The following is a 14,344-nucleotide window of genomic DNA, read 5'->3' on the forward strand; positions in this document are numbered from 1 at the left end:
GGATCGAGTCCCACGTTGGACTCCCTGCATAGAGCCTGCTTCTCCCTCTGCCTCTCTCTCTGTGAGAAAATAAATAAAATCTTAAAAAAGAAAAAGATAAGCCTGACTAGGCACTTTCAATCTTATTAATTCTTTCAAAGAACCAGCTTCTAGTTTTGTTGATCTGTTCTACAGTTCTTCTGGTTTGTATTTCATTGATTTCTGCTCTCATCCTTATTATTTATCTTCTCCTGCTTGGCTTAGGCTTTATTTGCCATTCTTTCTCCAGCTCATTTAGGTGTAAGGTTCGCTTGTGTATTTGAGATTTTTCTAATTTTTTGAGGGAGGCTTGTATTAAAATGTACTTTCCTCTTAGGACTGCCTTTGCTGTATCCCAAAGGTGTTAAACAGTTGTGTTTTCACTTTCATTAGTTTGCATGAATGTTTTTAATTCTTCTTTAATTTCCTGGTTGACCCATTTTTTCTTCAATAGGATGCTCTTTAACTTCCAAGTGTTTAAGTTCCTTCAAATTTCCTTTTGTGATTAAGTTCTAGTTTCAAAACATTGTGGTCTGAAAATATGCAGGGAATAATCCCAATCTTTTAGTATCAGTTGAGACCTGATTTGTGACCAGTATGTGATCTGTTCTGGAGAAAATTTCATGTGTATTTGAGAAGAATGTGTATTCTGTTGCTTTAGGATTGAATGTTCTGTATATATCTGTGAAGGCCATCTGGTCCAGTGTATCATTCAAAGCCCTTGTTTCTTTGTTGATCCTCTGCTTAGATTATATGTCCTTTGCTGTGAGTGAGGTGTTGAACTCCCCTACTATTAATGTCTTATTATCTGTGTATTTCTTTACTTTGGTTATTGATTGGTTTATATAATTAGCTGCTCCCAAATTAGGAGCCTAAATATTTATAATTATTAGATCTTCTTGTCAGATAGACCCTTTAAGTATAATATAGTGTCCCTCTTCATCTCTTACTGGTCTTTGGTTTAAAATATAATTTATTGGGATGCTGTATAGTTTTACAATCAAAAGAGTGCTTGGGGAATGCCTGGGTGGCTCAGTGGTTGAATGTTTGCCCTTGGCTCAGGGCAGGATCCTGGAGTCCCGGGATTGAGTGTGGCATTGGGCTCCCTGTGAGGAGCCTACTTCTCCCTCTGCCTGTCTCTGCCTCTCTCTCTCTCTGTTTGTCTCTCATGAATAAATAAATAAATCTTTTTAAAAAAATAAAATCTAATTTATCTGATATGAATATTGCTACCCCAGCTTTCTTTTGAAATCCATTTGCATGGTAAATGGTTCTCCATCTCCTCATTTTCAGTCTGGAGGTATCTTTGTAGACAGCATATGGATGGGTCTTGCTTTTTTTTTTAAGATTTTATTTATTTAAGAGAGAGAGAGAGAGAGAGAGAGAGAGAAAGGCAGAGACACAGACACAGGCAAAGGGAGAAGCAGGCTCCATGCAGGGAGCCTGATGTGGGACTCGATCCTGGGTCTCCAGGGTCACACCCTGGACTGAAGGCAGCACTAAACCACTGAGCAACTGGGGCTACCCAGGTCTTGCTTTTTTATCCAATCTGATACCCTGTGTCTTTTGATTGGAGCATTTTGTTGAGGATGTAGAGAAAGGGCAACCCTCTTACACTGTTGGTGGGAATACAAGCTAGTATAGCTACTCTGGAAAACAGAATGAAGGTTCCTCAAGAAGTTGAAAATAGAGCTACCCTACAACCCAGCAATTGCACACGATTGTGTGTGTATGTATATACACACACACTGTATACACACACACACACACACACACACACAATGAAATATAGCCAGCCATTAGAAAGGATGCATACCTACTATTTACATTGATGTGGATGGAACTAGAGGGTAGTATGTTAAGTGAAATAAGTCAATTAGAGAAAGACAATTATCATATGGTTTTACTCATGTGGAATATAAGAAACCATGCAAAGGACTATAAGGGAAGGGAGAGAAAACTGGGAAGAGATCAGAGAAGGAGACAAACCATGAGAGACTCCTAACTCAGAGAATAAACAGGGTTGCTGAAAGGTAGGGGATGAGGTAATTGGATGATGGGCATTAAGGAGGGCACTTGATGTGATGAGTACTGGGTGTTGTATGCAATGGATGAATTGCTAAATTCTACCTCTGAGACTAATAATACAGTATATGTTAACTAAATTGGGTTTTTACAAAAAAATAAAGAGCAATGGATTCTAAATTAAGATTTTCACTGCTTGGTAACATCCTGGAAAAGGAGAATTTAAATTTTTCTCATCTGTGTCCTTACATATTTGAACTCTCTGGAAGGACTCAGTGGAAACAAACTCAGTTGGGCTTTGTTTAAGTGTGTACTCAGTGCTTACTAAGAAAGGTTAGTTTGAATCCTTGGGATGGTTCCTTATTTTCATTCTCACAGTTATTTTCCATAAGATAATTAACTTAATTCTCCTTCTACCATTCTCTGTTAATTATAGCTATGGCTTGCCGGAAATGAATTACTACAATATTCAAAGTCAATCACATGAATTTAATGAAATTAGATATGACTGTAGTTTGGAATGGGAACCTGGTGCAGAATGTCATACATTTTCATTTTTTCCCTGCTTTTTTTCCGTCTTACTGTACTAAATGAATTTGCTTCATTGAATCACCAGCTCTTAGAATCTAAAGCTTCCTTATACATCAGAGTTGGGATTTATTCAGTACTGTATCATCTGCATGGAGCATCTGGAACACCATATGTGTTTAGCAAATATTTGCTCAGTAGGTTTGTTTGGGTCTGTCTTCCCACTCAGTGCAGGAATCTTTTCAACTATTTTCCTTCTGCTTGAACCTTTCTGTTTCCAGGGAGTCTCTTCCTTTCTTCTTCCTTCCCATCTTTTCTCCCTTTTCTTTCTGTAGATTTACTTTATATTAAGTAAATCTATGCTGGGCACTGTGCTGGGCTCTGGAATATTAATGGTGAAAATATGCTTCCTGCCCTTGTGGAATTCACAGATGAGTAGGGAAGACAAACGTCTATTAAAAGGTCAAGCAAGAAAAGTAAAGATAAATGCTAAGGTGGAGAGCACAGAGGGCAAGGTGGCCTCCTCTGGGAGGTCAAGAAGGATTCTGTGAAGAGGGGAGAACTGAGACCTGAAGGATGAATGGCAGTTGGTTTGGTGTAAAAAAGAAGGAAGACCACCCAGGCAGAAAGACCTGGGTGCTCAAGACTGGAATATGGGGAGGACCTGAGTGTGCACCAGGGACTACAGTCAGCTGAGTAAGGGGGGAGTGGGGAAAAGCTGGGGCTGGGCACCAACAGGAAGGCCTGCCACACAGGGTCTTGTAAACTCTGCTAAGGAACTTGGGCTTCATCTTAAGAGCATTGGGAAACCATCCAGTGGTTTTTACAAGGGGATGATATGATCAAGTTGGCATCCCATTCACTGCAAGTTGTGCATGCATGTGTGTGTGTGTGTGTGTGTGTGTGTATGTTACAAAGTTCTTCCCTCTACCGACTTCAGACTGCCTCCCTATGACTTTGCCTCACCTTGTCTTGTTCTGTCTCTCTTCTGGAGCTCTCCAGAAACAAATCCACTCCCTTTTCTCAGTGATGCCTTTTCAAACATAAGTTCTGTTTCAGCTTCTTACTATCCTAATCACATTCTTCTGTACTTTCTTTATAATCAATCTTCCTAATGAAACATGGCTCATGAAGTTGAGTATAATTCTCCAGAAAGTTTTGGAGAATAACGGATATATTATTTTCTGTGGTTTGGACATATTCTAGAGACACATGCAACACCAACTGTTTCCTATTAAGTTTGTAGTTTATCAAGTAACCCCAACCCACCCAGCCTTTTGAGATGCAAAGCTAAAATTCATAGGGTCTCTCTCATTTTGTTTTTGCTCCATTTTTTAAGCACATGTAAATACAATGGCTCTGGGGTTCAGCCCCGACATTGCCATCAGCTTGCTGTATAATTCTGTAAAGGTCACATGTTCTCTCCAGGCCTTTGTGCTTTAGAGAGGGGAGAATTTCTTTCTCCAATTCTGGTGTATCATTCTGTGTGGTAGGAACCCCATTCCTGAACAAGTCTTGGATTGTCTCCATCCCTCTCACTCAATATCCCCAGAGGAGTGACTGATCTGATGGGTGAATTTGGAAGGAGAACATGGACACCCAGAGCTCATGCCTTCCTCTCTCCCTTTTCTTTAGGAGCAAGCCAGCACACAGAAAGGATGTGCCCTCGTCTGCTCCCCTGTGCTGAAAGTTTTCCAAGGAGTGTGAGTCTCCAGATAGGCGTGCAGCATTCCAGTGGGTTTCTGTATTGGGAGGCCCACTTATGTGCAGATTTAAGCAGTTTCTTCATTGTTAACTTCAACTGTAATAAAATAATAGTTCTATCCTCAACTGCTTTATATCATTGTCCTATTTCTCAGTTGATTCAGATACAATACTATTTTTGGGCTCTCTCAAACAATGAAGGGATAACCAATGTTCATTTTCTAAAATTCCTGTCTTTAAAAACAGGACTTGGGATCCCTGGGTGGCTTGGCGGTTTAGCATCTGCCTTTGGCTCAGGACATGGTCCTGGAGTCCCGGGATCGAGTCCCGAGTCGTGTTCCCTGCATGGAGCCTGCTTCTCCCTCTGCCTGTGTCTCAGCCTCTCTCTCTCTCTCTCTCTCTCTCTCTCTCTCTCTCTGTCTCTCATGAATAAATAAATAAAATCTTAAAAAAAAAAACAGGACTTTGCATTTATCCCATTAAATGTCTTTAGGTTGGTTCCAGCCTGTTCTTCACTACAGCCAGTATTAGCACTAATTGGTACCCAGTGGTCTGGAGGAGTTAACTCATGTTCTTAACCAATTAGCTAGCTCTAAGTGATGCTGACCATGGAATACATTCAAGAAAAAGAATGCAGTATACTGAAGTGTTGCCATAGTATTATTCTCAACACCATCGTACAATAATATGGAAGCTCCAGCAGTAAAATGCCATTTCTTTGGGAGGCTTAAAATCAGATACGCTCTGTATTTATTTCCACTCTACTGTAACTAATGTCATAGGAGGTCATATGTTACACATTTGACATATCCCCTGAAAAGTTTGTCCATGGTGCCTGTCGTGCAACAAATGCAGAACTAATCACATACATTGGTGATGGTGGTGTGTCAAATTGTTAGTAGTAGTAGTAGTATTTGCCAACTGCTTTACGTGATTCAAAGAACTTTCAGGTACAGTATCTCACTTGGGTTTCCCAGCAACCCTGTGCAACAGAGTAAGAAGTATAGTCTTCATTTTGCAAATGAGGAAACTGGCTCAGAGGTGTTCAAAAATGTGTCTCAAACCACACAGTATATTTAGTAGTGAAGTCAGAACCAGAACATAAGGCTTGCAAATGTCTGAAATTTGCCTCTAATCCTATGGCCACTCCAATTATGTATTATCTTCCACCCTGAATTCGTTCTTACTTACAACTCTGATATAGACGTGAATATCACACGTTCATCACTAGACTCAGTGCCCCTAGTAAATTGCCTCTTCATGTTGTTCACTGTTGTGTCTATAACACACGTCTTGTGGGCAATAGGTCCCAGCTTCCTCAGGTTAGGGGCCAAGTGCATGCTGTTTTCTCAGCACCACATTTAATGTGGAATGGCAAAACCATACTTGATTTTTAAAAGAGAATGGAGAATGTGTTTGATATCCATCTTCTCTTTTTTCTCTCTTTACTTGGTTTTATAGATACAATATTAATGCATAGCGGGAAGGGCTCTAAGACCATAGGTATTAGAAACAGACTACATAGCTTCCATTCCTGGCTCTGCCAATTGCTGCTTGGTTTAGGGCAAGTTATTTAATCAACTTGCCCCCCCCCCCTTTTTTTTGCATTCTCCTGAAAGCAGAGCCTGAAACATGAACTTGGGTGAAGATAATTTACTTCAGAAGTGATCTCAGGAAGCAAAGGTGGGGAAATTGAGATTTGGAAGGAAGAAAAACCAATAAGCAGTATATAAATGATTTGGCTGCTGTTATGGGCAAATAAGACTCACTTGTCCTGGAGACCTGAGGACCTATATAGAACTGTCTCATCACAAGATGGGGACACTGGTGCATTTACCTACTGATTCCAACTCCACCCACCCATTAGTTGAGAGTAGACCCTAATGTTATTGTCTCCATCCCTCCCAAATGATGCAAATGATGATCCTGAATGTCTGTCACCATATAATTAAAAGGAATAAACTTATAGGCATACAGAAATCCAAGGAGTGTGTGTGTGTGCCTGTGTGGGCATATGCCATGTGCACACTTAATTTTAGTAATTCATGAAAGATTTAATCCATATGATCTTCATATTTCAGAGGTCTTATGTTTTGGAGATCCAATTATGTTAATCTGCATTTGGTATTTTCTTCATTTTTCTCTGACATTATTACAACAAGACTGATTACATACCCCATGCTGTATTTTTCATCCTACTGATTTATTTATTTTATAACTGAAAGTTTGTACCTCTTAATCCCCTTCACCTATTTCTCCCATCTTCCCAACGCCCTCCCCTCTGGAAACCACTGGTTTGTTCTCTGTATTATTCTGGGTTTTTTTGTTTGTTTATTCATTCATTTTGTTTTTTTAGATTCCATGTATGATTGGAATCATATGGTATTTGTCTTTCTCTGACTGACTTACTTCATTTAGCATTTTATTCTCTAGATCCATCCATGTTGTTGCAAATAGTCAGATCTTATTCTTTTTTATGGCTGAATAATATTGCAAGATATATATATATATATATATATATATATATATATATACACACACACACATATATATATATATATATATCCACTCCTCTATAGATTTTCACACTTGGATTGCTTCCATATCTTGGCTATTGTATACAGTGATATAATAGGAATGCATATATGTTTTTGAATTAGTGTTTTCATTTTCTTTGGATAAATACCCAGTCCTGGAATTACTGGGTTGTGTGGTAATTCTGTTTTTGAGGAATCTCCATGCTATTTTCCACAATGGCTATACCAATTCACATTCCTACCAACAGTGCATGAAGGTTCCTTTTCTTCACATTCTCACCAACACTTGTTATTTCTTGTCTTTTTAATATTAGCCATTCTGACAGGTGGGAGATGGTATCTCATTGTGGTTTTGATTTGCATTGCCCTGGGGATAAGTAATGTTGAACACTTTTCACTTGTCTGTTGGCTATCTGGATGTCTTCTCTAGAAAAATGTCTATTCAGGTCCTCTGCCCCTTTTTAAATCAGATTGGTTTGTGTGTGTGTTGAGTTATATACATTCTTTTTTAATATACATTCTTTATATATTTTTATACTAACCCCTTATCAGTCATATCATTTGAGAAAATCTTTTCTCATTCAGTAGATTGCCTTTTAGTTTTGTTGACTGTTTCCTTCAATGTATGGAAGATTTTATTTTGATATAGTCCCAATAGTTTATTTTTTCTTTTGTTTCCCTTGCCTTAGGAGACATAGCTAGAAAAATGTTGCTTAAAGCTGATGTCCAAGAGATTACTGGTTATGTTTTTTTTCTAAGAGTTTTGTGGTTCAGGTCTCATATTTAGGTCTTTAATTAATTTTGAGTTCATTTTTGTGTGGTTTAAGAAAGTGATCCAGTTTCGTTATTTTGCATGTCACTATGTAGTTTCCCCAATACCACTTTTTGAAGAGACTATCTTTTTCGTCCTTTGTCATAGATTAGTTGGCCATATAAGTGTGGGTTTATTTCTGGTTTTTCTCTCCCATTCCATTGATTTATGTGCCTATTTTTTGCCAGTGTAATACTATTTTGATTACTATAGCTTTCAGTATATCTTCAAATCTGGGATTGTGATACCTCTTTGTTCTTTTTCTCAAGGTTTCTTTAGGTATTTGGGATCTTTTGTGGTTTTGTACAAATTTGAGGATTATTTGTTCTAGTTCTATAAAAAATACTATTTTGATATTTTGATAGGGATTCGTTGAATCTGTAGATTTCTGTGAGTAGTATAGACATTTTGACAATATTAATTCTTCCAACCCATGAGCATAAAATATCTTGTCATTTGTTTGTGTTCTCTTCAGTTTCTTTCACTAATATTTTATAGTTTTCAGAGTACAGGTCTTACATCTCTTTGGTTAAGTTTAATACCTACCTATAAATTAAGAAATACCTAGGTATTCTTTTTGGTGCAGTTGTAAATGGAATTGGTTTCTTAATTTTTCTTTCTGCTACTTTGTTATTAATGTACAGAAATGCAGCAGATTTCTGTATATTACTTTTGTGTCTTCTGACTTTACTTCATTCATTTATTAGTTCTAATTATTTTTTGGTGGAGTCTACAGTTTTCTGTATATGGTATCATATCATATGCAAATAGTGACAGTTTTACTTATTTTTTAGCAATATGGATGCCTTTTTTTTCTTTTGTTACCTGATTGCTGTGATTAGGACTTCCAGTACTATGTTGAATAAAAGTGGCAAGAACAGACATCCTTGTCTTGTCCCTGATATTAGAGGAAAAATAGCTGTTTTTCTCCATTGAGTATGTTAGTTTAGCTGTGGGTTTGTCAGATATGGCCTTACTTATGTTGAGGTATGTTTTCTCTAAACCAACTTTGCTGAGTTTTTTTTTTTATCATATCAGATATTAAATTTTGTCAAATGCTTTTTCTTCATCTACTGAGATGATCATATGATTTTTTATTCTTCATTTTTTTGATGTGGTATATCACATTGATTGATTTGCAGATATTGAACCATTCTTATATCCCTGAAATAAATCTCACTTGGTCTTGGTGACTGATCCTTTTAATGTATTATTAAATTCAGTTTGCTAATATTTTGTTTGAGGATTTTTTAATCTATGTTCATTAGGAATATTGGCCTGTAGTTTTTCTTTTTTGTAGTATCGTTAGATGGCTTAGAATCAGGGTAATGCTGCCCTCCTAGAATGAATTTGGAAGTTTTCCTTCCTTTTCTATTTTTTGGAATAGTTTGAGAATAGGTATTACCTCTTTTTTAAATGTTTGGTAGTATTCATCTGAGAATCCATCTGATCTGGATCCTAAACTTTTGTTTTAAGGAATTTTTTTTATTACTCATTCAATATTTATTACTAGTAGTCAGTCTGTTCAGCTTTGTTATTTCTTCCTGATTCAGTTTTGAAAGATTGTGTGTTTCTTGAAGTTTATTCATTTCTTCTAGGTTTTCAATAGTTTTCTGGCATGTAATTTTTTGTAGTAGTCTCTTACAACTTTTTTTTGGGTGGGGGGAGCAGCTCACTCTTTATTAATGGAAGGCCCTGGGTCACTTGGAGCTGGTGTACTTGGTGACGGCCTTGGTGCCCTCAGATACAGCATGCTTGGCCAGCTCTCCGGGCAGCAGCAGATGCACCACTGTCTGGACCTCCCGGGATGTCAGTGTGGTCCGGCCCGAGTACTGGGCCAGCCGGGCAGCCTTGCCAGCCAGCCGTTCAAACACATCGTTCACAAATGAGTTCATGATGCTCATGGCCTTGGAAGAGATGCTGATGGCCGGGTGCACCTGCTTTAGCACCTTGTAGATATACATCAAGTAGGTTTCCTTGCGCCAGCTACGCTTTTTGGACTTCTTATCGCCAGAACCACGGCCCCTGCGGCCCCTGGACTGCAGCTGCTGCCCATGCTCAGCGCCCATCCTCCTGCATTTTTGTATTTTTGACGTGTCAGTTTTTATTTATGTTTCATTTCCTATTTTGTTCATTTGAGTATTCTCTTTTTGATGAGTCCAGCTAAAGGCTTATCAACTTTATTTATCTTCTCAAAGAAGCAGCTCTTGGTTTCATTAGTATTTTTCTGTTATTAATCTCTATTTCATTTAGTTCAGCTCTGATCTTTCTTATTTCCTTCCTTCTATTGGTTTTGGGTTTTCATTTGTTCTTCTTTTTCTTGTTTCTTTAGGTATATGGTTAGATTGTTTATTTGACATTTTTCTCCATTTTTTTAAAGATTTTATGTATTTATTCATGAGAGACCCAGAGAGAGAGAGAGAGAGAGAGAGAGAGAGGCAGAGACACAGGCAGAGGGAGAAGCAGGCTCCATGCAGGGAGCCTGACGTGGGACTTGATCCTGGGTCTCCAGGATCACACCCTGGGCTAAAGGCGACGGTAAACCGCTGAGCCACCCAGGCTGTCCCTTAATCAGAGAAATTACATAATTGGAATTAGAGAGCTAGTACTGGTGCTAAGATTTTATATCCTGATGTTAGATTTTCTGCACCCAACCCTAGCTTCACCATTCTTTAGGTATAGGCTCTTAACCAAGTTACCTTAACTTTCAAGGTCTTATTTTCCTTGTTTGTGCAACAGAGTGATAATAGGGCCTAGATTTTAGTATTGCTCTAAAGATTAGATGAGTTAAGGCTTATGTGGAATTGAACATAGCATCTGATACTCAGTAAGTATTCAATAAAAGTTAGTTATAATTATGTTGTTGATTTGATTTTAGAAAGAATTTTAGGTTGAGAATGGTAAGAAGGGTGGATTAGAAATGACAAAGCAAAAGCATAGAAAACAATATCCAGATGAGATATCCAGAAGGGGGCCTGAGCCACACAAATGTATTTTATGTGAGCAGCTCTCCAAAACACAATGCCGTACCAGGAAAATGGTATCCTTGAGAGCCATGTAGCACTATGGAAGGAGCAGAATAATTAATAGGGCAAATTGCATTTTTTGAGATGGCTATGACAAGATCACTCATACCCAGCGCTCTTCTCTGAATGTGATGGTGATGTTTCTCCCATTCAATGGTAGGCCCTGTATTCCCTTCCCTTAGAATATTGGTGGGCCTGTGAATACCAGAGGTAACTATCTGATTTTCAAACCTGGGTCATAAAAGGGATACAGCTTCCGCCCGGTACTCTTTGGACACTCCCTCTTGGAACCAGGAAGAAGAAGAGTTATCACATGGAGAGGCCACATGTAGACGTTCTAGCCAATAGCCCTGGCAAAAGTCTGGGTAGAGAGATGAGACAATAGGTTTAGGTTTTGACACATGGTATTTGAAATGTCTAAGGACAGCTACATTTAGATGTCCTGCAATCTGTTGACTCTCAAACCCAGAGGAATTAGGGCTACAGAGATTGTGATTCAAGAGGCAATTATGTTAAGCCATGGGATGATTGAATATCCCCAGGAAGAGTATAAAAGTGAGGAGAGACCCCAAATCAGAACTCTGAGGAAGCATGCATTCAAGGAAAAAAGAACAGATCAAGGTGTAATCAGAGAAACAGGAGGAGAATCAGAAGAAATGGTTGGCAGAGGCGCACCAAGAAAGGGAGGGGCTGGTCATTGGATCGAATGCTCTAGAGATGAAGAATGAAACATGAGAAGAGGATATTGGGTTTAACTCTTAGAAAGCCATTGGTGAATTTTGACAAAGGAATTTAGTAGAATAGAGGAATTGGAAGTCAGGTTGCAGATAGTGAGTATTATTAAGGAGGAATAAAGAAGCAGAAGTGCAAACTACTCTTTCTAGGATTTGTGGCAGTGTAGAGATAATAGAGCTAAAGCTAGGTGCAGGGCAGCCCCTGTGGCTCAGCGGTTTAGCGCCACCTTCAGCCCAGGGCCTGATCCTGGAGATCTGGAATAGAGTCCCAAGTCGGACTCCCTACATGGAGCCTGCTTCTCCCTCTGCCTGTGTCTCTGCCTCTCTCTCTCTCTCTCTCTCTCTCTCTCTCTGTGTGTGTCTCTCATGAATAAATAAATAAAATCTTTTTAAAAAAATAATAAAGCTAGGTGCAATGAAATTCAGAGACTCCAACTATGCTCATGGGCTGTAGAAAAGGACCCATGAGTTGGGGAGATTCATTGTACAGTTATAAATCATACAAAGTTGTCATTTACAGCAAAAGTGGGTGACTAGCCAGGGAAAGTTTATTTCTTGCTGCAAACTAAGGTAGAATCCTGGTAAGTGAGACAAATTTTGTTTTGTGGCCTGGAACATGATTCTGAGGGAAATTCCCAAAGTAAAGTTCCAAAAAATTTGTTGTTGTTGTTAAGTAGGCTTCATGTTAAGCATATTAGGCTGCGGGGCTTGAACTCAAAACCCTGAGTTCAAGACCTGAGCTGAAATCAAGAGTTGGATGCTTAACCAACTGAACCACCCAAGTACCCTCCCCCCAAATATTTGAACAGTAACTTTTTTTTTTTTTTTGGAAAGAATATATAGATTCTTAGGATGCCCTTAGAAGACAATGTTTATTTGTCTGTATAAATTCTGGTGCCCTGGCAAGAGCAGATACTGTAATTATTTCCATTCTACAGTAAAGGTAGAGGTATAGAGTATCCTGGTAACTTCCCTCCAAAGTGTGAGCTCTTCATACTGTACTGGCCTTCTTTGCCTCTGTGTTTTGAGAAAGTTTTCTTTTATATATATATTTTTTACACTTATTGCTCATGTGGGTAATATTGTCCAGTTCAAAGATACGGAGGTCATCTGGGTAGGGATTGACTGGCTGATTTTTCAATCTGTGAGACAAGACCTCGAAGACTGGCCCTACCTTGATGAATTCACCAGTCTTTCAAGTCTGGTTCTTAGCTTTGTGACCCAGGAACTTCACTTTCCCAGCCTACCAAAAGAGTCAGCTGACGCAAATGATCTGGCTTAGACTAACCACGATGCTTACCAAATTATCATTTCATGCTGGGGGCTGTTCTTTTGGAACAACACATCACATCTGTCCTCCAGGAAGCTCTTCCTGGTTTCAAGATATCTCAAAGCCTGTGTGGATATAAATCAGTTGGTTGCTTTGTGAGCACAAAGCCAAAACAAAGGGAGGTTGATAGTATAGCCAGATATATCAGGAAGCTAAATGAGTCATTTCTGACTCAGAGCACAGTATTGCCTTTAGTAAGCATATTTACTTTCTTTAGGGTCAGTGTTTGTTCCCCTGGACAATGTTAGATAGAAGGACACTGCCACCTTTAGTTGTTCTGATCCCCATTTTCATATTTTCATGTAGACTACTCTCTCTTGCTGCAATATTCTTTATTTTTTTTAAGATTTTATTTATTCATGAGAGAGAGAAAGAGAAAGAGAGAGAGAGAGAGAGAGAGAGAGAGAGAGGCAGAGACACAGGCAGAGGGAGAAGCAGGCTCCACGCAGGGAGCCCAATGCGGGACTCAATCCTAGGTCTCCAGGATCACACCCTAGGCTGAAGGCAGCGCTAAGCCACTGAGCCACCCGGGCTGCCCTGCAACATTCTTTATTATGAGATATTTATTTCATACAATACTGTGTGAGGGCTTGAATCCTTTTTTTTTTTTTAATTTGGCTGCCTTTTACATATGTGTTGATATTTTCAATCAACTCCATTCTTTACCCTCTCTACCTGACTACACTGTACTGCCTGCACAGACATGACATGCTCTAAACGAAGTAAATCAGACAGCTCCATGCGAGAAGTTATTTTTAAAACTTGCATTTTGCCTAGTGAAATACCTGTAAGAACACTGCTGGGGAACATTAAAGAAATAGCATAGCACTGCTATTCCCCCTAAGCTATTATTGTAGATTCCAGCCATTTATATTTTGCTTTTATATTGGTTTGTTCTCCATAAAACTCCCTTATGAAAACCCAGAAGAGATATTTAGACCACAAGCACAGCTGTGTTAGATGGCCCTTCAAGGTCTTAATACTTTTTTCTTTTGGAGTGGACTCCCCAGATCCTATCTGCTAACTCCTTTATTAACTTGATCTTTAGATGTCTTTATATTTATTTGGCTTATATCTATGAGTAAAAGCCATGTTCTCCAAATGCAGTTTGTGCTCTTTAAGACTTTGTTTAAAATTTCTTATGTGACAGTGAATATTCACCTGTTCCTTAAAGTTATAACTTTATCTATAAAGCAAACATAATACCAGTACCAATTTATATTAGATTCTATCCACTGGTTCCATCTCATATTATTTTCAGGCTTCTAAACACCTATGTTCTCTAGCTCCATAGACCGGAAATTTGTGTTCTGGTCTAGGAGTTAAGAAACTTACTATCACGTGAGAAGACTTAAAACCTTCCAAAATGCTAACTCATGTTCCCCCTCCCCAACCCTGGAGAATTTCAGAGTGGCATTGCAGCACATGCTGTCAGTCTGTCAATGTCTTGCCCAGATTCCTCCTCCTGCCACTTCAGCATGCCCTAGCCTACTTCCAGCTGCTGGTAGCTCCATCTCTTTGCCTGAGGGCTTTTCTTGAAACCCGTGCTCTGCCCGGATACAAAGGGGCAGGCTAGAAAGAAGGAATGGGGAATTAAAATACCTGAGCTTCCTCAACCAAGGACTGTTAGG

The 14,344-nt window shown here is 38.9% G+C and overlaps 1 protein-coding gene and 1 long non-coding RNA gene across 2 annotated transcripts in view; one reads left to right on the forward strand and one right to left on the reverse strand.

Moving 5' to 3' along the window:
- Nucleotides 1–4,677, forward strand: part of LOC140597889 (uncharacterized) — a 112,324-nt gene extending 107,647 nt beyond the window's left edge. Inside the window, exon 3 of the long non-coding RNA XR_011999886.1 lies at nucleotides 4,207–4,677. This is a non-coding gene — a long non-coding RNA (uncharacterized lncRNA). The remainder of the gene's footprint in view (nucleotides 1–4,206) is intronic.
- A 4,616-nt stretch (nucleotides 4,678–9,293) lies between these two features.
- On the reverse strand, nucleotides 9,294–9,692 carry LOC112923719 (histone H2B type 2-K1-like). Its single transcript, XM_026003594.2, has one exon. The coding sequence runs from the start codon at nucleotides 9,690–9,692 to the stop codon at nucleotides 9,324–9,326; it is 369 nt and encodes a 122-aa protein (XP_025859379.2). The 3' UTR covers nucleotides 9,294–9,323.
- Between the last annotated feature and the right edge of the window lie 4,652 nt (nucleotides 9,693–14,344).

This window comes from Vulpes vulpes, chromosome 2 (assembly GCF_048418805.1).
Source record: "Vulpes vulpes isolate BD-2025 chromosome 2, VulVul3, whole genome shotgun sequence".
Taxonomy (NCBI): Eukaryota; Metazoa; Chordata; class Mammalia; order Carnivora; family Canidae; genus Vulpes; species Vulpes vulpes.

Bases quoted from the DNA above. Each gene is read 5' to 3' on its own strand.
- LOC112923719 (XM_026003594.2), bottom strand. From the start codon at position 9,692: ATGGGCGCTGAGCATGGGCAGCAGCTGCAGTCCAGGGGCCGCAGGGGC.